The sequence below is a fragment of the Vulpes vulpes genome, chromosome 3 (assembly GCF_048418805.1).
Source record: "Vulpes vulpes isolate BD-2025 chromosome 3, VulVul3, whole genome shotgun sequence".
NCBI classification, from domain to species: Eukaryota; Metazoa; Chordata; class Mammalia; order Carnivora; family Canidae; genus Vulpes; species Vulpes vulpes.
This window is the reverse complement of record NC_132782.1, coordinates 118,285,187-118,312,605: the sequence shown is the minus strand read 5'-3', so window position 1 is coordinate 118,312,605 and position 27,419 is coordinate 118,285,187. Positions and strand designations below refer to the sequence as shown.

The 27,419-nt window shown below is 35.9% G+C and overlaps 1 protein-coding gene across 1 annotated transcript; it reads right to left on the bottom strand.

The window, feature by feature from the left end:
* On the bottom strand, positions 1 to 27,250 carry LOC112918399 (mitochondrial adenyl nucleotide antiporter SLC25A24-like). The gene is made up of 8 exons (XM_072751307.1): positions 26,885 to 27,250; positions 25,794 to 25,920; positions 23,166 to 23,263; positions 22,130 to 22,152; positions 18,395 to 18,506; positions 11,016 to 11,174; positions 8,206 to 8,358; positions 1 to 254 (listed from the first exon to the last, which is right to left on the bottom strand). Exons 1-8 carry the CDS (start codon positions 27,248 to 27,250, stop codon positions 69 to 71), a joined length of 1,224 nt encoding a protein of 407 aa, XP_072607408.1. The 3' UTR covers positions 1 to 68.
* Between the last annotated feature and the right edge of the window lie 169 nt (positions 27,251 to 27,419).

The following is a 27,419-nucleotide window of genomic DNA, read 5'->3' as shown; positions in this document are numbered from 1 at the left end:
TACAACTAGATTTTTAGAATGAAGACTATTATTATACCAAATTTTCAAATCTAACACTTAATGTCACATTATGAGAATAAACTCACCTCATAAACAGCAAAATCTATACCTGCGTAAGGTAGAATGCCTAGCAAGTTGGGACTATAACCTTTGAAAAAGGTTCTAACACCTTCTTGTTTGAGAAGCTTCTTGCCACAATCAATGATCCCTGAATACTGTCCAGTTTTACCTAGAGCCAGTCTGGTCTTTAGAACCTAAACGTGAAGAATATTATAAAAAATATTGATCAGATTCACTCAACTCCTCTAGCAATGCAGTAACTGTATTACATTACAATATTTATTATCACAGAAATCAGAAAAGAAGGTAATCTTATATATAATTTTAGCTTCTCCCTAATTGGCTTTTAACTATTAACAGCTGATATAATACCGAGTTTTTAAAAAATTATTTAAACAGGAAAATGTAATTAATCACTATGGTTTTGGTTGATAACATCTACTCAACCTTCTTTTTTTTAATTTTTATTTATTTATGATAGTCACACACAGAGAGAGAGAGAGAGAGAGAGAGAGAGAGAGAGGCAGAGACATAGGCAGAGGGAGAAGCAGGCTCCATGCACCGGGAGCCCAACGTGGGATTTGATCCCGGGTCTCCAGGATCGCGCCCTGGGCCAAAGGCAGGCGCCAAACCGCTGCGCCACCCAGGGATCCCTCAACCTTCTTTAATGTACTATCAGGTAACATACTCTAAAACAAATTCATTTGAGGTAACATTATTGCTTCAAAATAAAGCAACTGCAGCCAAATTCCAAGTTAAAAAAATATATGGTTATGTTAAAGTGAAGAAGCAATATGAAAAAAATGTATTCTGTACATACTTAAAATACATATTCTGGAAATTATTCTAACAGTGAGGCAGATAAAGTATATTGATTTAATATGATTAAATGTGCTTATAAAGCAGTAGCCTAACAGGATCAACATTCCCGTGCAATTTTCCTGATAGAAACTTACTCCTCGTCCTCTTAATTTCCATTAATTTAATTTAAGGGAGGACTATAAATATTGGGAGAAAAGGCTCTCCAAAACAGCCAAGACCAAAAAAAAAAAAAAAAAAAAAAAAAAGGCATAAACTTTTTCTTGATTGGGCAAACTGTGTTTCTTGATGGAGCTGCCTCTGAGTCATCAATTGCAAGGCTTTGTTTCAAGAACTTCTCCGTAGCACCCCACACTTTCAATAACCCATTCTTAAAACTGTCTGCCCTGAGTAATATTCCATTGTATACATAAACCACATCTTCTTTATATTACTCAGCCATTAGAAACGACAAATACCCACCATTTGCTTCAACGTGGATGGAACTGGAGGGTATTATGCTGAGTGAAGTAAGTCAATCGGAGAAGGACAGTGTATGTTCTCATTCATTTGGGGAATATAAATAATAGTGAAAGGGAATATAAAGGAAGGGAAAAGTAATGTGTGGGAAATATCAGGAAGGGAGACAGAACATAAAGACTCCTAACTCTGGGAAACGAACTAAGGGTGGTGGAAGGGGAGGAGGGCGGGGGGTGGGGGGAATGGGTGACGGGCACTGAGGGGAACACTTGACGGGATGAGCACTGGGTGTTTTTCTGTATGTTGGTAAATTGAACACCAATAAAAATTAATTTATATATATAAAAAAAAACTGTCTGCCCTCCCTAGGGCAGTGTACTCACTCCCTTCTTACCCAAGTAAATCTTCTCTGTCTACTTCACTGGCAGGTTTTTTCCCACTTACTCCTTAAATTAAGGTCTTCTCAAAAATGTTCTTTTCAGGATTAAAAAAACAAAACAAAACACTGCTTTTTTTCTATATAATCTCATGGCTTAAACTAGCACTTCTTTGCAGATGACACATCAAGACTTGAAATCTCTTAAGTCCTCAGTATCACATTTGCAACTGCCTGCTGAAAATCAAAACCTGGTTGTCTACCAACAACTCAAATTAAATATGTGCAAACCTAAACTCATCATCTCTCACTGTCTGGACTACTTTCGCCACTCTCAAACTCTGTTACATCACTCTCCTAAATACTTAGGCACAGAACCCAGACGAAGCAATACCTTCTTCCTTTCTCTCTGTCCTACTTTCCACTTCTCAGGCTATCAGTTCTCAAGACAGCTCTAACATGAGTTAGTTCCCTTTAGTTAATATATTTCAAGGCTTTACTATCACTTTCCTGAATGGTGGCAATCTCTTGCATGTAGTCATCCCATATCTTTAGTCTCTCTCACTCTAAAAAAACTTTACCAAGATTATATTTCAGGCTCCAAAGTCTTTAATGGCTTCTTGTTTTTTAAGAAATAAAAATTATATTTCTTACACTGAATTCAAGAGCCTTTCTGGTTTGGCCTCAATCCATATTTGGATATGGATATTCAATATTCAATCCAATATTCAATATTCAATATTCAATCCAAACCTAAATATCTGCTCTTTTGCCTCCATTCCTTTGCTTAAGTCATTATTTCCACCTAAAATGCCTTTACTCATTATCTCTGAATGTCAAAAATCTAAGCCAAACTCACATATTCTATTCATGTCTTTCATGAAACCCCTAACTGGAAATAATTTCTCCCCTCTGAATTTCCATAACACTTCATATTGATCTCCCTTCCAGGATTTTTACTTTCTATTTTGGATCAGATCATCATTATTGATGTACATGTTTTAGCTCCCCATCTAGGCTATAATTTGCATGATCAAAATGCCTGTCTGATTTGTCTCTGCATCTAGAAAAATACCTTAAACTTAGTAGCTGTGCAATACAGATTTGATTAATGATTAAGTGATTCTATCAATCAAGCAAGCAAGCAAGCAAGCAATCAATGATTTTTTTTATCTTCTTGATACATCTACAATACCACCTTGATCCTAAATAAACAAGCAAACAAAAGAAAACATTTACTAGGGCCAACTAACACTTGGTATGAGATTTGAATCCTGTAGCTATTAAGCTGCTTATTGTGCAAAATCCAGATCTACTTTCATTTATTTTAAGAATTATAATTTGTGAGGCACCTGGGTGGCTTAGTCAATTAATTGGGTATCCAAGTCTTGATTTTTGGCTCAGGTCATGATCGCAGGGTTGTGAGATCAAGCCCCAAGTGGAGTAGAGATCAGCGGGGAATCTGCTTCTCTCCTCCCTCCTTCTCCCTCTCCCCTTTCACTTGCTGCCCCCAGACCCCCACTCACATTCTTTCTCTCTCTCTCTCTAATAAATTGATAAATAAATCTTTTTAAAAATGTTATAATTTGTGTTGAAAGCATTACTATACTTAAAGTTTTATAATAATACATACCTCCATGGGGTAAATACAGGTCTGGGCAGTTGCACCAGCCAATGAGCCAGATATAAACCTCTCAATAATTCCTATTTTAGCACCATCAAAACTAAGCCACTTCTTATACTGTATAAATAAAAGTATTGAAATGTATAAAATTACTGAAATGTAATATATATATCTATATATATATAGTTCCTAAGTTTAAAACATTAATTAGTATTATAAAATTATTTATAGTATTATTCTAGACATCTGATATTAGCATCTAGAGGAATACTTGATTTTAATTTTTATGCAATTAGTTGTCTAAGATAATAAATAAGACTTCTCTATTAGGCCTCCAATTTTTTTTTCCCCACAAAATGAGCCAGCAAGAGTGAGTCATTTAAGCATATTCATGAATGTACTATTTCATAAAAAGCATGTAAATGACAAAAAGGGGGAAAGGATTGTGTATGTTATCTCTAAATAGACTAAAGCCCTATGCCTTACATATGCAAGGTACTTAATATTGTTTGATTACTGGATAATCAAGAATAGTAACAATGTGAGAGGCTCTTTCCGTTACAAGAAATAATGGGTTACTCCAGTTAACTTACATAGCAGGGAGGTTACTGCAATGACACATATAGAAATAAGGAAAACAAATAGCATAAAGGTCCAGGCTTCACAGGAACTACAGTAAGTCAAGCTTCTTGGAGATTGAAACTAGAAACTCATTTAGGATCCAAAATAGCATTAGCAAACTGATTATCTTGTCACCTCCTAGGCAAGATGTTTTCCTGTTTGGTGTTTCTAGAGGCTTATCATCAATATGATTCAGCTATTCTCTATGAACTAACTCTAGTTCTCAAATCAGTAACTCCCCATCAGAAAGTGTGATTGGGGATCCCTGGGTGGCTCAGTGGTTCAGCCGCTGCCTTTGACCCAGGGCATGATCCTGGAGACCCAGGATCGAGTCCCATGTTGGGCTCCTGGCATGGAGCCTGCTTCTCCCTCTGCCTATGTCTCTGCCTCTCTCTCTATCATGAATAAATAAAAAATCTTAAAAAAAAAATAAAGAAAGTGTGATTGATTCAGTTGGTAATAGAGACTGCTGTATGTCCCTTGTACCCACTATCTTCCTCCTTTTAGTAATAGAGCTGACTCAGCTGCAAACTACACTTCCCTCTTCTTTCTTACAGCTAGGTTGTGTAGCTGAGTGACTAATTTTGGCCAGTGAGTAAAAAGAGAAGCTGAGTATGCAAATTCTGACATCTCTTTAAAGATGCTTATCCCAGACTATGTTTTCCTCCACCTGAGGAATGGCAAAAATGTAAGCAACCATGTATTGAAGCCATGTATTGAAGATGGCAGAGCGGTATACTGCTAGCCCTGGACCCCTGGCCTCTATCTCATTAAGGTACTGTATTTTGGAATCTGTTCATTATAACAGCTTAGGATGAACCCCAACAAGAGCAGAAATTGGTTACTAGAAGTGGGGTACTACCATAAATAAAACCTAAAATATATGACACTGGCTTTATTGTTAGGACACAGATATTACAGTCTAAAAAGATGATGATCTTTCTAATGCTTTGTGGAAATGCATGATAAAACTGCCTATGATAATTTGGAAGGTAGATCATGTGCTTTTCAAGCCTAAAGTTCTAGGAAAACTAACTGTAAAATCTCAGAATGGTGGTCGGTGTTGCCCACTCCTTGCTGCTTTTATCAAGATCTTTTAAGACATGAGCTAATGCAGCTCTCTGCTTTTCTGCCTCAGAGCCTTCTCCAAAGCCAGTTTTCAAGCAGAAATGGAAGGAAATGGAGCTCTGCTAAGGGAGTTCTCTTAGCCTGATTTGATAGTTAAGAATGGTGGGCTTCTAGTCGGAAAAGCCACCTGCTCTGTACCCCAACACAAGGAAAGGATATTGTTCTAAAGAGCTTGCCTATCTGACAAAATCAGATTAGGGGTGTTGTCATCTGATTTCAGCCTATTGTTTCCATTGACATCAACATAGCCTGCTATAAAAATGAGAGAGAAGGGAAATGACTAAGCACAGGAGCTGGAAAATAAAATACCAGAGGAGAGATTTTTGGATGTTGCTACTCCATGTGATACTGACTAGAAACAGAGAAGTGTAAGAAGTTTTTGAAAGAACTGTATGCTAGAAAACCCATAAGCAAAGCCTATAAAACCCTATGTTCTGTTGCTCTCTGAAGCAACTCTCAGGCCCCCAAACCTAAGCAGGCTTTAGCTGGCCATGGTAGACACTTCCAGAGCCCCACCTCACATCTGGACAGTTCTGTGCAGACTCACAGATTCACTTCACTGACAGAAACACATCAAAAGCAAAAGCCTCTCATCTCTCTTCTTTTTTGCCTCAGGACCTTCTCTGAAGCTATGGGAAGCTATCCAGCCCAGAAGTCTGGGGAATTTAAAGTCCTAAGAGCAATCCTCATATAATATAGGACATAACCTAGTAATAAGTAGCTCAGCTCTCTTCTGTCAGACAGATAATTCTGGGAGCTATTCCGTACACTTCCTAGAAGTTCCCTCAGAATCAAGCCCCTACCACCTATAGCTGAAACCTTACTTATACCCTTATATTGGCTCTTCTTCCTTCTGTGTCTCACTGTTCCTTCTTCCTCACAAATAAACTAGCTGCACTTAGACTCTTTGGAGGGGGGAGGAGGGGAATTCAAATTAAAACAGTTGGTAGTACTTCAAAAGTAGGCCTATACACCAAATAAAAGTCAGAGATTGTCAGAGTGTGTCAAAAAACAAGACCCAACTATGTATTGTCTACAAGAAACTCACTTTAGATATTCAGACACATATAGATTAAATGTAAATGAATGAAGAAAATTATACCATGTTAACACCAATCAAAAGAAAGTGGGAGTAGCTATATTAACTTCAGACAGGACAGACTTCAGACAAAGAAAAGTTACCAGGGATAAAGAAGGGCATTAACAATGATAAAGGGGTTTATTATCAAGAAGATGTAACAATCCTTAGCCCATATGTGCCTTTCATCAGAGCACCAAACTACATGAGGTCAAAACTGATAGAAGTACAAAGAGAAATAGATGAATCCACTTTCATAGCTGGAGATTTCAGCAACCTCTATTAGAAATAGACAGATCCAGAAAAAAAATCAGTAATGACATAGCTGAACTCAACATCACTATCAATCAACTGATATCCATAGACTATTTCATCTAACAGTAGCAGAGTACACATTCTTCTCAAGCTTACATGGAACATTCACCAAGAAAGACCACATTCTGGGCCATAGCCCTCACCTTAACAAATTTAAAAGAATGGATGCTCTAAGACTACAATGAAAATTAGAAATCAGTAATGGAAAGATAATCTTTTAAAATATCAAAATATGTGGAGATTTAAAAACACACTTCTAAATAAAACACAGATCAAAGAAGAAGTCTCAAGAGAAATTTTAAAATATTTTTAACTAAATTAAAATGAAGACACAATTTCTCAAAAGGAGTGAGAAGGAGTACATAGAGGGAAATATATAGCATTGAATACATATACTTAAAAATACGAAAGATCTAAAAATCAGTAATCTGTTTCCACCTCAGAAAACTAGAAAAAGAAGAGCAAATTAAATCCAAAGTAAGCAGAAGAAAAAATATGATAAGAATTAGAACAGAAATCAGTGACATTGAAAATAGAGATTAGTGGAGAAAAATCAACAAAATCAAAAGCTGGTTCTTTGAAAAGTGGTCCTACAAAGTTGGCCTGCTGATGTTAGAACTGGATCACTCACCAGTCACTTAGCAAACAATGGGATCTTTGTTGGTAAGTGGGATGATGATAATCTATGGTATGCTGTAGCATTACGATTATTAAGGTTCATAGTCATAGTAGCTTGGGATGAAGTACTAGTAGACAGAAAAACATTACATTATGCAGCTGCCCTAATACTTGAACAGCATTGGCATAATTATAAGGATTGTGGAGTTGGCTGATTCTAATTCATTGTCTTAGAAACTCTGAAGGAAGACAATGTCAAGTTGGCTAACTATCTCCTTAAACCATGTTATGAACCCTATTAGGCCTTCATTGCAGCATTCAAAGAGATCCTTATAGACTGCTAAAAATCAGTCCCAGGATATAAATGTAAAGGTAACAGAGTTACTAAGGAAACAATGTAGAGCTTCAAAAGGTTCCCTATGCTAGTAGCAAACATCATTTTGTCTTATTTCAAGAAATTGCTATAGCCACTCCAGTTTTCAGCAACCACCACCCTGCTCAGTTGGCAGCCCTCAACATCCAGGCAAGACCCTCCACCAGCAAAAAGATCACAGCTCACTGAAAGCTCAGATGATGCTTGGCACTTTTAATTAGAGTATATACATAGGATTTTTTAGACATAATGCTATCATACACTGAATAGACTACAGTACAGTCTAAACATACTTTTATATGAACTAGGAAACCAAAAATTTGACTCACTTTATTGAGCTCATCCAGAACCAAACTTGCAATATCTTCTCAGTATGCCTGTATTTACAGTGACATTTACTGCTGTGTACATTCCAGTTTTCTCTCTCGTTAAAGTCTAATTTTTTTAAATTAAATTTAAAGTCTGATCTTTGGGATGCCTGAGTGGTTCAGTTGGGTTAAGTGTCTGTCTTTGACTCAGGTCATGATCCCAGGGTCCTGAGATCAAGTCCTGCATCAGGCTCCCTGCTCAGTGGGAGCCTGCTTCTCCCTTTGCCTCTGCCCCTCCCCCTGCCTGTGTGCTCTCTCCCTCTCTCTCTATCTCTCTCAATCTGAGAAATAAATAAATAAAATTTTAAAAATCATAAAATAAAATTTGATCTTTATCACATAATTCCATAGGCGATAACATTTTACCTGTTCATAGGCTCCAATCTTGAGCGCTGTCTCAGGTGCAATTTTAAAAATATTTACACCATTTCCCCGCCAAAGACAGCGAATTCCTCCTTCTTTTAACATCTGCTCAAAACCGCCAATCAATCTCATTCTCCTTGACTTTGTACTATGAACCTACAAATGAACAGGAAATTTATTTTAAAATTTATTTTGTTGGTAATATGTCATTGATGTTATTATTGCTAATAAAGTAATGATGATACATAAATGTATACATCTATGAACTTCAATGCCATTTTCATTGTCCTTTAGAGACATATAAAATTGATAGATTATTTTTGTTGTTGTTGTTCCCAAATACACACTTTAATCTTATATATCAAAGAGAACAACTTAAAGAAAACAGGAATAACTTAATTATCAGAGAATTTTTGCATACACAAAATGTGTTGTTGCTGCTAAAATTAAAGAGTACACTGAAATATGCACTGAGAAAGGAATGGAGGAAAATACATCAAATTTTCAATAGTGGATACTTTCAGCAACCTGTTATGGCTTCAATTTTGTCGCCTTGAAATTTCTATGTTGAAGTCCTAACGCCCATTACCTCAGAATGTAACCTTATTTGAAGTTAGGGTCTTTATAGAGATAATCAATTTATAGTAAGGTCTAAAAGTGTGCCCTAAAATCTGATATGATTACTGTCTTTATAAAAAAGGGAAATTTGGACAGAGACAGGTACAGAGCGAAGGCAATATGAAGAGACATAGAGAAAAGACAGCCATCTATGAGCCAAGAGGAGAGGCCTGGAACAGATCCTTTCCTCACTGCCCTCAGAAGGAACCAACCATGCAGACACCTTGATCTCAGACTTAGAGCTTTCAAAACTGTGAGACAATAAACTTCTGTTGTGTAAGCCAGTCAGTATGTGATATTTTGTTAGAGCATCCTTGGCAAACCAATACACAAGGATTATGGGTCATTTTTAATGTCTTCCTTTATACTTTTTTGTAGTTTCCCATTTTTTTCTAATGTATTATTTTATAATAAAAAATATTATTATTTATTTTTAAGAAAGTTAAAATTAGAACATTAGTAAAATAAAACACCCTCTTATCTCAAATATATGAGAATAATAATGAGAAAGCAAAGTGAAATGGGCATTCTCATGTCCTGTGTGAAAAAAAAGCCTGGAATAGAATTTAACAGTATAGACACATGTACACACACACAGCCTTAAAAATGTTCATAGCATTACTTAACTTCTAGGAACTCTTTCTAAATAAGTAATCTTAAATACAAAAAAGATTTACAAGCAATGATGTTCATCATTATGAACAATTCTGAATTATAATTTAAAAAAATTTAAAAACCACGTACATGTCCAAGAATAGGAAAAAACAATAAAAAAATTAATATGACACATCTACTTAAAATAATACAGTCATTAAAATCTATACCTGATGAATACACAAATATTTGAAATATTTGAAGAATATTTGAAATAACATGAAAACATGCTCATGCTATACTGTTAATCACAAAAACAAAAAATAATATATAAATTATTCATAAGGTGAGCACTGCTACTGAGTAAGGGGCATCCCTTCTATAGACACAGGAGATCTGGACAAAGAAAGCCCAAATCTGTTCAGGGTTGCATTTTGAATCAGACCTGAGTATTCTCAACTTCGTAATTGTAAAAAAGGACAAAAAGGGTATTTCTAGGCTGATATTACTGTGCCTCATCACCTGGTGCCCACAAAAGCTAGCAGGATCTGCAAACTTTTTAATTTCTGCAGAAGGTGATGCCCACCACTATGTAGTCAGAAAGCCTGTGAACAAAGAGGTGTGAAACCCAGGACCCAAGGGCCCAGCATTCAGCATCTCATTGCTCCATGTGTCCTGAGACACAAATGATGCCTCTGAAGAAACATGCTAAGAAAAATAAGGAAGAATCCACAGAACACGCTAAACTTTTGGCCAAGAGAAGGAAGGAAGCCAAAGGAGAATTTCAGGAAGCTTGTTGAGAAATGGAGGCTATCACCTCTGAGAGCTCCTACCTCGATATCTGAGTCTATCAGAAGTAAGATTTTCTAAGAATAACAAATAGAGATCAGACAACATTTAAAAAACCTATTCATAATCCATTACCAAACGTCACCAAGGTTACCAAAAAAAGCAAAGACAATAAACCACCCAGGTATATGAATTTAATTACAAATTTAAACTCACTAGATTGTGAATTATTAATTTTTATACCCTTGTGATGAAAGTATTCAGCAAATACTAAATTTTAATTATGACAGTTCACAGATTAAACCATGCACTATTTTAAAACTACTACTGACAATTCATTATTCAGTAAAATAAAGATAATTAGACAACATTACCTCTAGTGAAACATCAATCAATAGTACACTCTAAGTACACTCTAAGTAACTTATTTTCCAATTCCTAAAAATATGCTTTATACTTAAATAGTACAATAGAACCATGCTATTATGTAGTTGCCAGGGTCTATAGATAATCGATAAATAAGACTAATTGTATCTTATAACTTCTTTGATATATTCAGTTAGAGCTCTGAAAAAACTTCTAGTAGAGTGTTCTATTATTACTTCAAATAAAAATTAATTTAAATAGCACACAAGCATCCTTAAGAAAATTAAGAAATATTTTAATATTGCAAATAAGAAAATTTACATTTTCAGAAAAATGTGAAATTTTAATGAGAAATAGTATGAAATGTGCTAAAACCTTTCTTTTTGAAAACCGTCCAGGGTTTTTCAAGTTACTTTAATGCTTAAGGGGTAAAGTGAGCAAACTACCTGCATTATGACTTTCAAGCGGTCAAAAGGTGCTGTGCATGTCCTTGCAACTGCACCAGCTATTCCTCCTGCCACCAAACGCCTCCACCAATCTCCAGAACGCTTTTCTTCTTCAGTAAATTCATCTGGAATAGATATACTCTCCCCTATGTCAATTATCTGATGAAATGTAAACATGAATTACACAATAAAGAAAAGTATAAACTCTTGGTAAATTAATAGGGTAATTTTTTTAAAGGATAACTTTTTACAAAGACCAAAACCCAAAGACTGTTTTCATATCTCACCTCCTGTTAATGAATACTGACAATTTTCTCACCACTTGTACTAGACCAAATGATTTTTAATAATACATTCACATATAGATTTAAAATCTGTAAAATACATTCTTATTAAATTAGAGTTATTAATTTTAAATTATCAAGCTATTTAGATTCATCTTTTCCATGTAAAATGTAAACTCTCAGGCAGGGATCATGTCCTAGTCACACAGCACAATGCCTGCCACACAATATTTTAGGAATAAATGCCTAATTAAGTTTCTCTATTTTATTTCAAATTCTCTCAAATTCCACTATGTACTTACCTATTCTGTCAGAGAGTAGTAGTTTATACGCTTTAACTTCTTTCTCTATTATTTACATTGACTCTTCTCTCAAATGACAATTTTGTTTTTAAAACTCTGGACTTGAACAGCATTTGCATTTCACTTTGTTTTTAGTCATCATACATACTTTTGCTAAGATTAGCCATTTTTTACTAAATGTTGAGGCAATGTGACTCCCTGGTGAGAGTGTCACACTGAACGCAGGGGATCTAGGTTTCGTTTTTCACTTGTCAATCACTAGGTTTCAAGTGACAAGTCACTTCCCTGCTTCTTAGTTTTCCCACCTTCATTTATGCATTCATTGAGTGTCCCCTTCACAAGTACCATTCCACCTCAGGACTTTGTCCTTGATTTTCCCTTTACCTAGGACATTTCTCCTTGGCTCTTTCCATGGAGTCCTCTCTAATACTTAGCACAATACTAATTAATTCATTTCCATCTTTTGCTTGTTTCCTACTTTAGAACATAAGCCTGAGAAGAGCAGCAATGTGGTCTTTTTTGTGCGTGGTTGTATACCTTGCACTTTGATCAGTGGAGATAAGTGTGCTCAGTAAATATTTGCTGAATTAATTAACACATCAGGTGCTGGACTGTGTATTCATAATATGGTGCAGAAATTAGTTTCTTTCCTCTGGGATCTTACAGTATAATACAAAAGACAGGAAAGGAAACAAGCAGTTATAATACAGAGGAATAAGTATGGTAACAAGGGTAGCAAAAAGAGTGTCTTAACACAGTACAGAGATAGTTAATGGAGTGTAGAATTCTTTTATTTTTGTGGTGGGAGGAGATGAGTGGAACTGTCAAGGTACACTTTTTATGTAAAGTGACTTAGAAGTAGCAAAGTAATATGAATCCAGGTATTCTGACGTCAAAGGTTGCTTTCTTTTTTTTTTTTTTTTTTAGATTTATTTATTTATTTATTCATGGTAGACACACACACAGAGAGAGAGAGAGAGAGAGAGAGGGGCAGAGACACAGGCAGAGGGAGAAGCAGGCCCCACGCTGGGAGCCCAATGCAGGACTCGATCCCCGGACCCCAGGATCGCGCCCCGGGCCAAAGGCAGGCTCCAAACTGCTGAGCCACCCAGGGATCCCCAAAGATTGCTTTCTTGTCCATCACACTGTACTATCTCCCTATAGAAGTAGGGATTAACCAACGGAATGTTCTAGGCAAAGAAAATAATTTGTTCAAAGACAGCAGATATTCTAAGAACTGCAAGACTATCTATAGGGATGGAAAGAAGGTAAAGCAAGGCTAAAGACTTTAGAATAATGTTGACATTTCTGGCTTGGGCAACGAGGAAGGTGATGACATCATTCAGTGAAATGGTAAAAGAAGGTCTAGGGGACAAATCATGTGGTATATGTTTGAGGTGTCCCAATTAATATCCAATAAATGCTTGCACATGTAGAATGAAGGTGTGCTCCAAAGACATAAGATTTAGAGCAATCAATTGGCCTGTATCTGGTAGCTCAACGTGGAAGAGTAAGTAGGATTGCCTAGAAAAAAATGTACAGAGTGAGAGGCAAGGAAGGTTGAAAATAGAACACAGAAGAAAACTAATATATGAGACAGACTGAGGAAGATGATCCTCAAGGGAGACAGAAAAGTAATGATAGAGAGGTGGGAAGAAAGCCAGGAGAATGCACTGCCAAGGAAGCCAACTGAAGAGAACATTTGAAAAGAGAAAGCAGGAAGATCAAGAAAATACCCACTGAACTAACAGTAGGGAGATTGGCTTGGTAAAAGAATTTCTATAAAGTAGTGAAAGCAAAGCCAGTTAGTTGAGAAGTGAATGAGAAGCATAGCTGTGAAGAGAGAAAAAAGATAAGGCAGCTAGAGGGGACTTCAGTAGGATTACACTTTTTAAAAATGGTACTGACTTAAATATGTTAAATCTTGTGCTTAAATGCAGGATATTTAAACACAAAAATAAAGGAGATAATGCAGAGGCTAAGGCCTCTGAATGAGTCAAAGATGAAATCAAAGGGGAAATGAAAAAAATACCTTAAGACAAATGAAAGCACAACATACCAAAACTTGCGGCACACAGCAAAAGCAGTTCTTAGAGGGAAGTTCATAGCAATACAGGCCTACCACAAGAAACAAAAAATCTCAATCTAAATTTAAACCTTAAAGAATAGTATTATGCTAAGTGAAATAAGTCAGATAAAGACTGACCATATGATTTCACTCACATGTGGAATTTAAGAAAACAAAACAGATGAACATAGGGTAAGGGAAGGAAAAATAAAACTAGATGAAAACAGAGAGGGAAGCAAACTCTTAACACAAGGAAACAAACTGAGAGTCACTGGGGCGGGGGCGGGAGATGGATGGAGGGATAGGATAGCTGGGTGATGACCAAAGTGAGCAAAAAGAAGGAAATAATAAAGATCATAGCAGAAATAAATGAAATAGAGACCAAAAACAAAAACAAACAAAAATAAAAATAAAAGATCAACAAAACTAAGTGCTGTTTTTTAAGAAAAGATAAACAAAATTGGCAAACCTTAGCTAGACTAAAATGAGAGAAGACTCAAATAAATAAAAGCTAAAACAAAAGAAGAGGCATTACAACTGATACCACAGAAATACAATGGGTCATAAGACACTACTTTGAACAATTATATGCCAATAAGTTGTATAATCTAGAAGAATTCGGGAAATTCCTAGGCACATATAACCTACTAAGACTGAATAATGAAGAAACAAAATCTGAACAGACCAATAATGACAAAGCAAATTGAATCACTAATCAAAAAATCTCCCAACAAAGAAAAGCCCAGAACCAGATGGTATCACTGGTGAATTCTACCAAAATTTAAAGAAGAATTAATGCCAATCATTCCCAAACCCTACCAAAAAAATAAAAAGAATGGAACACTTCCAAACTCATTTTTGTAATACCAGTATTACTCTGATAATAAGGTCAGATAAGGACACTACAAGAAAACTACAAACCAATAGCCCTAATAAACAAAAATATTAACAAATAGAATGCAATGGCATATTAAAAGGATCACGATAAATGGGATTTACCCCTGGAATGCAAAGATGGTTAAACATACACAAATCAAAAAATGTGATATATCACACTAACAGAATTAAGGATAAAAATCATATGATCATCTCAATAGACACAGAAAAAGCATTTGACAAAATTCAACGTCCTTCCCTGATTAAAACTATAAAAAATTGGGTATGGAATGAATATAACTCAACATATTAAAGGCCATATATGACAAGCCCATAGCTAACATAATATTCAATGATTAGAGGTTGAAAGCCTTTCCTTGAAGATCAGGAACGAGATAATTGGTGACTATTCTTCTCACCAATCCTAGTCAACATAATTCTGAAAGTCCTAGCCACAGCAGTTGAGCAAGAAAGAGAAATAAAAGGCATTTAGGGGCACCCGGGTGGCTCAGTCAATTAAGCTTCTGACTCTTGATTTCAGCTCAGATCATGATCTCAGGGTCATGACACTGAGCCCCGTGTCAGGTTACATACTGAGCATGGAGCCTGCTTAAGATTCTCTCTCCTTCTTCCTCTGCCCTTCCCTACACACATTTTCTTGGAAAAAAAAAAAAAAAGGCAGCCAAATCAGAGGGAAAGTAAAATTGTCTCTGTTACAAATGATATGGTATTACATATAGAAAATCCTAAAGACTCCACCAAAAATCTGTTTGGACTAATCAATGAAATCAATAAGGTTGCAAGATACAAAATCAATATATAAAAATCAGCTGCATTTCTATACACTAACAACAAAATATCTGAAAAAGAAATATAAAAAACAATTTCATTTATAATAGCATCAAAAACAATAAAATACTTAGGAAAAAATTTAACCAAGGAGGTAAGAGACTTGCACACTGAAAACTAGGTAATATTGATAAAAGAAATTGAAAATGACACAAATCAATGGAAATATATACTATGCTCATGAATTGAAAGAATTAATACCGTTAAATGTCCACATGCCCAAAGCCGCCAATACATTCAAAGCAATCCCTAACAAAATTCCAATGGCATTTTTCACAGAAATAGAAAAAAAAATCCTAGAATGCACATGGAAACACAAACTCCAAATAGCCAAAGCAAACCTGAGAGAGAACAAAGCTGGAGGCAATATACTCCTTGATTTCAAGCTATACTACAAAGCTATAGTAAAGAAAATAGTATGATACCAGAACAAAAATAGATACATAAACCAATGGAACAGAATTGAGAGCCCAGAAATAAACCCTTACATATACAGTAAACTCATATTTGACAAAGGAGCCAAGAATATTTAATGGACAAGGAATAGTGTCTTCGAAGAATGATGTTGGGAAAACTGGATAATCACATGCAGCAGAATGAAATTGGATCCTTACGTTAAACCCCTCAGAAAAATTAACTCAAAATGGATTGAAAACTCAAACGTAAGATCTGAAGCTGTAAAACTCCTTAAAGGAAACAAGGAAAAATGACCTTTACGTGGGTCTTGGCAATGACCTTTCGGATATGACACCAAGAGAATAAGTAACAAAAGTAAACATTAGACAAATCAGTTAGTTAAGTGTCCAACTCTTTATTTTTGCTCAGGTCATGATTTCAGGGTCCCTCCCTACTTGTCTCCCTCTCCCTCTGCCTCTTCCCCTGCTTGCTTAAGTATGCACACTCCCTCTCTCTCTCTCATAAATAAATAAATAAAGCATTAAAAAAAGAAATCAGGATCTCAAAAAGATACCTGTACCTCCATGTTCACTGCAGCATTATTCACAATAACTGAGTTATGGAAATAACCTAAGTGCCATAGATGAATAAATAAAGAAGCTGCCATATACACAATGGATTATTATCCAGCCATTTGGATGGTCCTCAAGGGTATTATGCTAAATGAAATGAATCAACCAGAGAAAGACAAATACATTTTATGGCATCACTTACATATGGAATCTAAAAAAGCCAAATTCATAGAAATAGTAGAATGGTAGTTACCAAGAGCTGGGGATTGAGGGAAATGAGAAGGTGTTGGTCAAAGGACAAAAACCTCTGGTTATGAGGTGAATAAATTCTGGGGACCTAACATACAGCATGGTGATTACAGTTCATAATGTACTGAAAGTTGCTAAGAGAATAAATCTTAAATGTTCTCACCACAAAAAAGAAATGACAATTATATGAGGGTAATGAAGGTGTTAACAACCCTACTGTGGCAAGCATTTCACAATACATAAGTGTATCAAATATCATGTTGTACACCTCACACGATGTCATATGTCAATTCTATCTCAACAAATCTTGAAAAAAAAATAGACAAAGATAAAAACAGACAATTCATAGAAAAGAACATGTAACTCTCTAGTATTTCTATGAAGACATGTTAGGAATGAACATTAAGACAAAATACCACCTTATACTTAACAGAGTGAAAATAATAGAAAATTGGATAATACCAAGCAATTTGTAGAGAAACAGGAACCTTCATGCATTGCTGGTGGGAATGTAAGCTGGTATATAAAGTCATTTGGGAGGTAACATGGCTATCTTTCTTAGGATTAAGATCAGATAACCTCATAAAATTTGCAAAGGCTTAATATATCCTTTTGATTCAGAAATCCAGGTGAAATTCTCTAAGGTACAAAAGAGGAAAGCTTGCATTTATTGATTTATTGATTTATTGATTTATTTGATGAAGCTGGAGAAAATCTAGATGTTTATTACTAGGGAATGGATAAAGAAGAGTGCTAAATGCATCCTATGTAGTAATTAGAAGCAATAAACTAGGTGAACACATAATATCAAGGACAAGTTTTAAAATCATAATGCCGAGTGAACAAAGCAAGAAATCAATTGTGGCCTTTAGCAGACTACTATCTATGTAAATTAAACACACACACACGAAACACTACATGATTCCTAAGAATATATACATATCGAAGACACAGACTATACATGTTAGAATAAGTACCTATCATAATAAGTAACATTTATTGAAGATATATGTTACCTGCCCAGCTCTTTTCTAAATTCACTAATGTACTAATTTAATTCTCAAAACTCTTACCATTGTTATCTCCAGTATATAATTGAGAAAACTGAGGCACAGAGGGGTTATATAGCTAGTGGTTGACAGAAGTGAAGCTCAGCCCTAGGCATCTGACCCTGAAACCTCTGCTCTTCATCCTGCCCTATAGTATCCATGAGAGGGAGGCAAATAGTAGCCATGAATAAATGATTAACTTAACCCTCTGCATCTGAGATCTAAAAAAGAAAAAAGTGTTTTATTATAAAACCTCATCTGTCCCCCACAACTCTGAGTCAAGTGCTTACATAACAAGAACAGATAGATTATACATTTATTCCTTTCTGATTCTGAAATTTTAAGTCTTAATCTTTTACTTTACATTTCCTAGGACAGAAAGCTGAGTATATCATTCCTGATATACTCTGTGAAAAAGAGAAAAGTATATTATTTTTCCACTTTCCTAGGACAGTTAACTATATCAGAGTAATTCTCAACACAGAGTAGACCCTTTCAGTAAATGAGTATCTACCGTAAGTTCTAAGTTTTAGCAGACAAAGAAACTGTAATAGCTACGTTTGTACATATAATACTAACACTCTTTGCTCAACTAGTAGAACATTATAAGGAGGGAATAGTGTTGTTATTTTAGCCACTGAGGCTGGAAGTATTATAAAGATTATGTAATCATAATAACAGATATGACATTTGTGGCAAAAAGAAAAATAGAGCAAAATATAAAGCAATCTTACAGTAGAATTCTTCCAGAAATGAGCAATTTCATCAATATTTGTTGCAGGATGAAGTAAAAAGTAGTACTTCCATTCATCCCAGTCTACTGTCAATGTTCCATCACCATCGATGCTGGAATTTAAAACAAAAATAGTGCTTATAACATTTATAACAAATACTCTAAAAATAAGTACTAAGTATAAGAATTACTGTTGAACATTTTAAAAGTTTCTAAGACAAATCTTATGTTAATTGTTCTTAAATAGAGACAACCTAAGTGTCTACTAATGGATGAATGGATAAATAAAATGTGGCATGATGCGCACACACACACACACACATACATATACACACGTGCACTTGCTGTGGAATATTGTTCAGTCACAACAAAGAAGGAAATCTAGCCATTTAAGACAACATAGATGGAACTTGAGGGCATTTTGCTAAGTGAAATAAGTCACACAGAGAAAGACAAATACCATTTGATCTCACTCATAAGTAAATCTTAAAAAAAAAAAGAAAAAAGAAAAAGAAAAGAGATCATAGATACAGACAACAGATTGGTGGGTGGCTGCCAGAGGCAGAGGTTTAGGGGATGAGTGAAATGGATGAAAAAGGTCGAAAGTTACAAACTCTAGTTATAAAATAAGTAAGTCATGCGAATGTAATGTACAGCATGTAACTATAGGTAATATGCCATACTGCATATTTTTAAAAGTTGCTAAGGGAGTAAATCTTAAAGGTTCTCATCACAAGAAAAAAATTTTAACTACATATGGTGACAGATGTTAACTAGACTTACTGTGATAAAAATATATATATTACACTGTACACCTGAAACTAACATTACACATCAATTATACCTCAATAAAATATAAACAAATTTAAGTTTTAACTACAAAAAATAGTTTCTTATATGATAAGTTTCTAATCACAAAAAATAATAGTAATAAATAAGAGAGGAAACTTTGGAAGGGATGGATATGTTTATGGCATAAATTGTGGTAATAGTTTCCTAGGTATATACTTACCTCCAAACTCATAAAGTTGCATATATTAATTATGCAGAGCTTTTTATACATCAAAAAATTAAAAATTTTAAAAATCAATTGCTCAAGCAAATTACACCTATTCTTTAAACTAAAAGCAGGAAGAATTTTATTCTAGGAACTCTATATGTACACTTTATGATTTAGTCAACAGTATTCTCATAATTCAATAAATTTCTTAACAATCTTTCTTATAACACTGTCAATAAAAGCTGATATTATCAAACCTAAAAAGGCAGGCAGGCAGACGGGAAAGGAGGGAGGCAGGGAGAGGGGGAGGAGCTACACCTATAGCAATTACTTTCTAACATGGAATATTAAATAAAAATTAAAACTATCAAAAATAAAGATAAGGGCTGACCTTTGTATAATTTTTTTTGCCTGAGCTTCAGAAATATGCATACCCAGTGATTTCAAAGCAGCAATTATTTCTGAAGTTTCTATTATTCCTTTAAAAAGTGAAAAAATATCAAATTAAAGTATCTCAAAAGATAACAAGGCAAAATATACTTAGAATACAATAGTCTTTTAAAAGCCCATATTTTTTTACCTGTATTCCCATATTCACAATACAAAGGCTAAAAGCTCTGAAAACTACATGACTTTTTATAAATTTGGCACCAAAATTTATTTGGTAGTCAATTATTTATCTGATTTTGTGTGATCATTTGTTTCACTGAAGAAATGTTCATGTATATAATTGCACTGTGATGCTCCAAACCCCACTTGGAGTATTATATATCATATATGCACTATATTGCTTTTCTCAAAACCCAAATTCTAAATTTCTAAATACATTTTACCCTAAGGGTTTCCATAAGAGACTGTACATCTGCAACAGATCTAGATTATTGTACCTACTTGGAAAAAAATTAAAGAGCTAACTCCAAAGAGGTAAGTTTTTAAAGAAATAACATACCTAAAATACAATACAATGCAAACTTTAACACAACCATATCCTGTGTTAAATAACTTGAATCAACTGATATATTTAATACAAGCCTGCTCTGCATCACAATCTCATGCTACTGGATGTTGTGAAGGAAAAATTAAGCATTCCATATGCTCCTCAAACTCCAAAACACTTAACTCATCGTGTCACTCTCCAAGTCCGAAAAATCTTTGATCCCTCCCTTGTGTAAAACAAATAAGTGAGGCTACTCAATGTTTTACAATATGAGGGCATTTTCATGTTTAAAAAAAATCAGCCTAATGTCACCTAGTTGAAAAATATATAACAACAAAAAACTACTATAAACTCAGTCACATCTTTATTTTCTATTTTATGAACCATGGCTGCGTCTGCATACATTTATAAATAGCATACATATGTATTAGCCCATAGACAAAGCCTAGTATTTGTGCATAGAATTGTGATCACTCCAAGGCCCCTAGTGTTCCAAGCTCCACAGGGTAGAATTTACTGGTCTATTCCTTAACCTAGAAATCAAATTTTTCTCCAACTGGGGAAACAGAATCCTCTGCTTTATATCCCATTACAATGTTTGAACACTATATTCATTAATTTGATAATTTAAAAAATTTTTGAAAGTGTACTATTAAAATCACTATGTTAAATGTGAGAGAAGCCAGAGATTAATAAAACAACAGCCCTTGAGGAGCTTGTATGGATGAACTACTTATTTTAAAAATATATCACTCTGTGCCAAATATATGTTACAAAAAGGTTATGAATAAAAAGTACTGCAGGGATAAATAAGAGTTAAAAGTCACAGATGAAGTACTCTAAAGGATAAACAAGAGATCACCAAAGAAACAAAAAACATTTTTCAGCAAAAGGTACAGTATGAGCAAGGTACACTTACTTGTTTGACAAAGATTGATTGCGAATTTACATACGGTACTAAAAAGCAGGATAATAGCTACTTTGAAGGGTGGTAGTGATTTGGATGGGATGTAAAAGGGACATTCCTGAGATGCCAGTAATATTCTGCTTCTTAATCTGGATGCTGTTTTCATGTTGTATGTTTATCTCAGAAAAATTTGTGGAGCTTTTACTTAGAATTTATGCACATTGCTATATATATTATATGTCAATTAAATCTTCCCCCAAAAATAGTGAGTTAGGGCCAAACTTGAAATGCCATATTAACCATTTCTCACCTTGACAATTTCCTAATTCTGTCTTTGTTCAAACTATGATCTCTCTGCTCAAGAAACCCTTTGGGTTTTTTTTTTTGTTTTGTTTTTTTAAATATTTATATATTTATCTGAGAGAGAGAGAGAGAGAGAGAAGAGAGAGCATGTGAGTAATGGGAGAGGAGGAGAGAGAAAAACTAAAGTACACTCGCTGCTGAGCATGGAGCCCAACTTAGGGCGCCATCCCAGGACCCTAAGATCATGACATGAGCCGAAAGCAAGAGTTGGATATTCAACTGACTGAGGCACCCAGGTGCCCCTAAAGAAGAAAGAGGAAAGAAAAAAAGCCCCTCAGCCTTTTTTTTTTTTTTCTGTTTATGTATTGATTCAGCACAAAACTAAATTGTCCCTGGGCACAATAAAGCTCTTCCTATATTGCTTCAACAGCAACTATCATAGTCTACCTTTTGTGTCTTTATTATTAATTTACCCAAAATTGTTAACTTCAGAACTCTTTTGTTAACACAAATCCAAGTGCAACAGTTCACATATAGTGCTCAAAAACTGTTTACTTCATTGAACTAAAATACATCAAGCAATTTTTACCTGAAAGAAGCTAAAATTCCAAGCTAAGATGTAGGAAAAAATTAGGTAATGAGATCCAGAATATGATGAAGGCCTATGAACTAAATATTCAAAGTTGTCTTTAATTATTTGCAGCAAATTTTCACTGAGAAGATAGACTTGAAATGAATTCAGCAGAATAACAGTAGTTAGATGGAGAGGAGGACCACAACCATTCCAGCATTGCAATTCCAGGAAGAAATGCAAAATATTCCATTGCTGTACCACAATTTATTGCTAAATAACAAACTATCCAAAAAAGGTAACAAACTATCCCAAAATTTAGTAGTTAAAAATGATGTGTTTGATTATGAGTATGCAATCTGAGCTTGATTAAACTTACTGGTTCTTCTGCTGGTCTTGCCTGAGCCCCTCCTGTGAATTTAATCATCTGAAGGTTCGTTCAACTACAGCTAGAAATCCAAGACGGTTTCACTCATGTCTGTTAGTTAGCTCAGATGGAAATGTAGAACAATTGAAAACTAAATGAGCGATCTCTCCAGCTGGGTTGATAGATCTATTTTCAGGTGGCTCAGGATGTTAAGAAAGAGAATTCCAAGAGGACAAGTTTCAATGTACAAGTACTTTTTAAAGCCTTGCTAATGTCCTAATGGCTGAAGTAAGTCAAATGGCCAAACCTAGGCCTGTATGGTTCACGGCTAACAAAGGCATACATCCTGAGAGATGTGATTCACTGGGAGAGCCAATGGAAAGCAAAATTATTTAACCTTCCTTAGCCTCAGTGTTTGTTCTCACCTCTAAAAATGCAGCTACTGTGATGACTTGTGTAAGACAAAAATAAGACATAGCAAATAAAGTCCAATAAAGTTAGTCCCTTTCCTACCATTTCCTCAATATCAAAAAAAAAAATCCATTAAAAGAAAAATCTTACTGATGAAATTATGTTCAATAATTACTTCATTCACATCATTATAACTGCATTCCAGGGACATTTTGGCTGAATGGGAGCAGGAGCTCAGATACTACTTGTTGAGAGAAGTTAAATAGATCAGATCACATTGGGGCTTGAGCGCTTCCTGCTAGTGAGTTTAACAGTACACCAGCCCACATGCATCCTCTTGCCCCCACTGATTGGCATAAGGCCTGGAAGGCCTCCTGGGGGACAGAAAGCAGGTGGTAAAAACTGAATCTTGTCTACTATTAATTTTTAACAAATACAGTGTGTAATGAGCTGGGAGAGTCCCAACAGGAACAATGATATCAGGAAGGAAAAGCAGGGAAGATCTGATGCAATGAGCCAGATCCAGTAATAGAACTCAGAAGGAAATGTTGGCTCCAGGGTCAATGACACACACCTAATACCAGAAATTACCCTATCTTAGCCAATATGGAAGCAATTGGGCACTCTGGAAGAAAGTGACTGCATGTTCATATGAATTGAGAAAACTGTACCTTGAGGCCCCAAATATTCTAGTATTCCAGACACTTGATTAAGTATAACAGAGGGGAGGAGATTCCCAGGGCTGCCATAACAAAGTACCACAATCTGGGTAGCTTAGAACAACAGGAATTTATGTCTTACAGTTCTGGAAGCCAGAAGTCTGAAAACAAGGTGTCATGTCAGCAGGGCCATGCTCCCTCTGAAGATACCAGAGAAGGACCTGTTAGTGCTTGTCTCCTCGCTTCTAGTAGCCGCAGGTATTCCTTGGCTTGTTGATGCATCATCACTTCATCCCTGACTCCATGATACTAAATGGACATTTCACATCATCTTCCTCTGTGCATATCTGCTTCTGAGTTCAAATTTCCCCTTTATATGACACCAGTCATATTACGTATTGGGCACTAATGTTATTTTAACTTATTACTTCTGTAAAGACCTATTTCCAAATAAGGTCACTATTCCTTTTTCCACACAAAAAACATGCTGGCCAAAGTAAATTGGCTGAGCTCTACACAAAAGTGGTCACTGAAGCAACAATGATGACACAGAAAGAAGGCAGCTCAATCAGACCTAGCACCTCTGCTAGTGCCTAAGCTCTGCAGCTCAGGTGGGCAGTAGCCCTGGGGCCAATAGTAGAGCTTCATACCAACTGTCACAGCTCAAAACAAATGAAGCCCATGGGAATTTGGCAGTAGCTCTACCACAATAGTACCTCTGCAGAACTTTGGGGACTGAGCTGTGATATTCCAGTTTGAGTAGTCAAGGCAGAAATTCAAAGATCTATATTGCTAATCACTATATTACTTTCAGATTTCCATCTTGCCTCAGAAAAAGTATTTTCTTTATTACTAAGAGCTATAAGCACTGATTTGCAGCTTTACCAGAGACAATAGTAGCATTGTGTTTTCACTAAGGACATTATAATTTCACTGGTTATCTGACAGTGGATTTTCAGCTTACAAATGATGATCATGGTGGTAATCACCAATAACAGTGAAATTCCAGAATAGCACAAGAGCAGAACTATCCAGCCAAGATCAGCAGCAATTGATGACCAGTTCTAACTGAAAAACATTAGTAAATAGACTAAAGCTTCTGGGTATTATTTCAGTAGCAGGACCCATAAAGGCCTAAACTTCTTTCTGGAAAGTGAATGGAAGCTTGAAGCCCTGAAGTTTGGGTATCACAGGTCACTAAAGCCTGCGACATTCAGGTTACACTTTGTTTTACCCAAGAACCCATCAGTATGACCCTTATCTGCTAGTACACTTAGAACTGGTACACAGTATAGCTCTCTTGGTACACTTAGAATTTTTCATTAACAAAAACTAGATTTCTGAAAACTTAAAAATTAATACATATGTTTCCTAAATAGGGTATAATTGGGTTCTAATTACCCATGGTTGCTTAGCCATATTTGGATGCAGAAATGGTGTTCTACTTTTACCTATAGTCTTTCTGATTTAAGGGTTTGTGACAAAGTATACCTTTCCTCTGTAAATCAGCATGGATGCTGGTTGCAACACTATGTATAAGAGTACAAGATTGGAAACATCCCAAATGTCTTACAATATAGGAATGATAAGTCTACTCATAAACGGAATATCTCAGAGTCATTAAAAACTATGTTTGTGAAGAATATTAAATGAAATGAAAATGCTTACATTATAACATTAAAAGAAAAAAGTAGGACACCAGATGATATGTAGTGTGACTACAATTTCATTTAAAGAGAGAAAGAGAAACCAAGAAAGAAAACGGAAATTAGAAAGTCCAGAAGGAAATATAAAAACACATTAAAATGTTAAAACTGATCTCCACACAGCAGGGTTACAAGTAACTTTAACTTTCTTTTAAGATATTTTCTGTGTTATCTAACTTTCCTGCAATCAAAATATTTTCAAAATCAGCAAGTAAACAATGTCATTTTTAAAATTACCATATACTTTCAGCTCATACATTGAAGAAGAGCAGAGAGGCCTACTCCCTAAGCCAAGGAGCTCTAAATTCAGAGGACTAATTATTTTATTAAAAAAAACAGTAACAACACAAAAATTATAACAATATAATAATATATACATATAGTTTATATATTATTCTCAGAAAAAAAATTACTGCTAGATATGTAATAAAAATAACTAAATCATTGATGGTACAAGTCAGTTAAAGGTTGATAAAACAATGTCCTTTGGTACTGACTATTAATATTAAGCTAACTGGGAATAAAACACAAACACATACCATCATCATTTTTGTCGAGACTATTAAATGCCAGCCTCATTTTTTTCTCGTGGTCTTTAAGGTACTGCATAAATTCTCCAAAGTTCAATCCTGAATCGTCATTGGTATTTCCAGCTTTAAAAATCTCCTACAAGAAAGAAGAAACTCATTGCAGAGATGTACTGCAAGTAGATCCACTATAGCATGCTAACATTGGCACATTTCACTCACATTAATTATTGTCTTCGTTTTTCAGTCACAGCTACAAGACTAAGTACATTTGTGATTTTTTAAACTTGTGCAATATTAGAGTCAATAGTCACCATGTCATTCCAAATAATTCTGAGTCTGATAAGCAGGTATTTATTAGAGGTAAACAATGAATGCCAAGTACCTTGAGAGAAGAAAGATACTAAAATATATAGTCTTTGCCATCAGAGACCTCATACTCTATTAACTAAATGAGAGAAAATACTTAAAATTCTAGGAGGACTTTTTTTTTAAATTTATCTACGACAGTCACAGAGAGAGAGAAGAGAGGCAGAGACACAGGCAGAGAGAGAAGCAGGCTCCATGCACCGGGAGTCCAACGTGGGATTCGATCCTGGGTCTCCAGGATTGTGCCCCAGGCCAAAGGCAGGCACCAAACTGCTGTGCCACCCAGGGATCCCTCTAGGAGGACTTTAGACAGATGAGTGGTAGGCTCCTCGGTCCTCTAACACAGATAGATCAATATCAAATCCTTTTGAACACCTAGGAAATCGATCTGAGGATTAAGAAAACAATCTGCACAACTGGAGGGAGAGAACATGGCAGATGTGAAGTTTGGAGCCGGGAACTGGGGGAGAGAAAAGCCTGGTGCCACAGAGGAAAGGGAGTCCTTTTCCCAGAACCAAGTCAGGGAGAGAGGGAGAGAGGGCAGTGCGCAGGGTTTCCTCAAAACACTGTGGTAAGGAGATCTGCTGAGTGGCTCAGGGAGAGAAAGTTCCCCTTCTAGGAATACATTTGGAAGAGGGCTTTTGCCTCTGCAAGGATGAAAGGCTCACAGGGCACCACAGAGCAGCAGTTCAACAGCCAGGGACAGACACACAGGCAGAGGGCAGATAACCTGCTTGCAGCTTGTCACTGGGCTTCACCATAGACTCCAGCCACCTGCTCAGCCAGGCCTTTGCTTTTCTGGGGCAGAGAGGAACAGGCACAATGTTGCGAGGCTCTTCTCTGGGGGAGGGGAGCAGGTCCACACCTTGCTGTACCCTGTAAGGTTGGGAATTTTGAAACCCAGCCACCAGCCAGAGATAAAATACAGGAGAACAGTGGCACCAGGTATGATCATGGCCAGGCACAGACAGGTTGAGGGCAGGGATCTGATGAAAGCCTGAGACACAGGAGAGGAGATTGTTCGCTTTTCTGTGAGGGCCTTCTGAAAAGCAGTGGCCACAAGTTCTCCTCCACAGGATGAGAGGGTAGGGTGACACCATCTTCCACCCCCTGCCCACCAGCACTGTCAGACTTCAGAGAGAAACAGCACCTCCAGTGGAGGCTGGAGTTCCTTACACCAAACCCCAGGCCCCTGTGCCTGGCAGGAGCATCTTTACAAGTGCAGTTCTAACTGTAAGCCAGCCTCTTCTCTAGAAGACCAACACAGGA

Excerpts from the sequence above, each read along its gene's own strand:
- LOC112918399 (XM_072751307.1), bottom strand. The coding sequence starts at position 27,250 with ATGGTGTCACCCTACCCTCTCATCCTGTGGAGGAGAACTTGTGGCCAC. Across the intron at positions 25,921-26,884 it reads AGCCCAGTGACAAGCTGCAA|GAGATTTTTAAAGCTGGAAA; the intron begins GCAGGTTATCTG and ends TCTTTCTTGTAG. Across the intron at positions 23,264-25,793 it reads TCTCGACAAAAATGATGATG|GAGGCCTTCCAGGCCTTATG; the intron begins GTATGTGTTTGT and ends TCTGTCCCCCAG.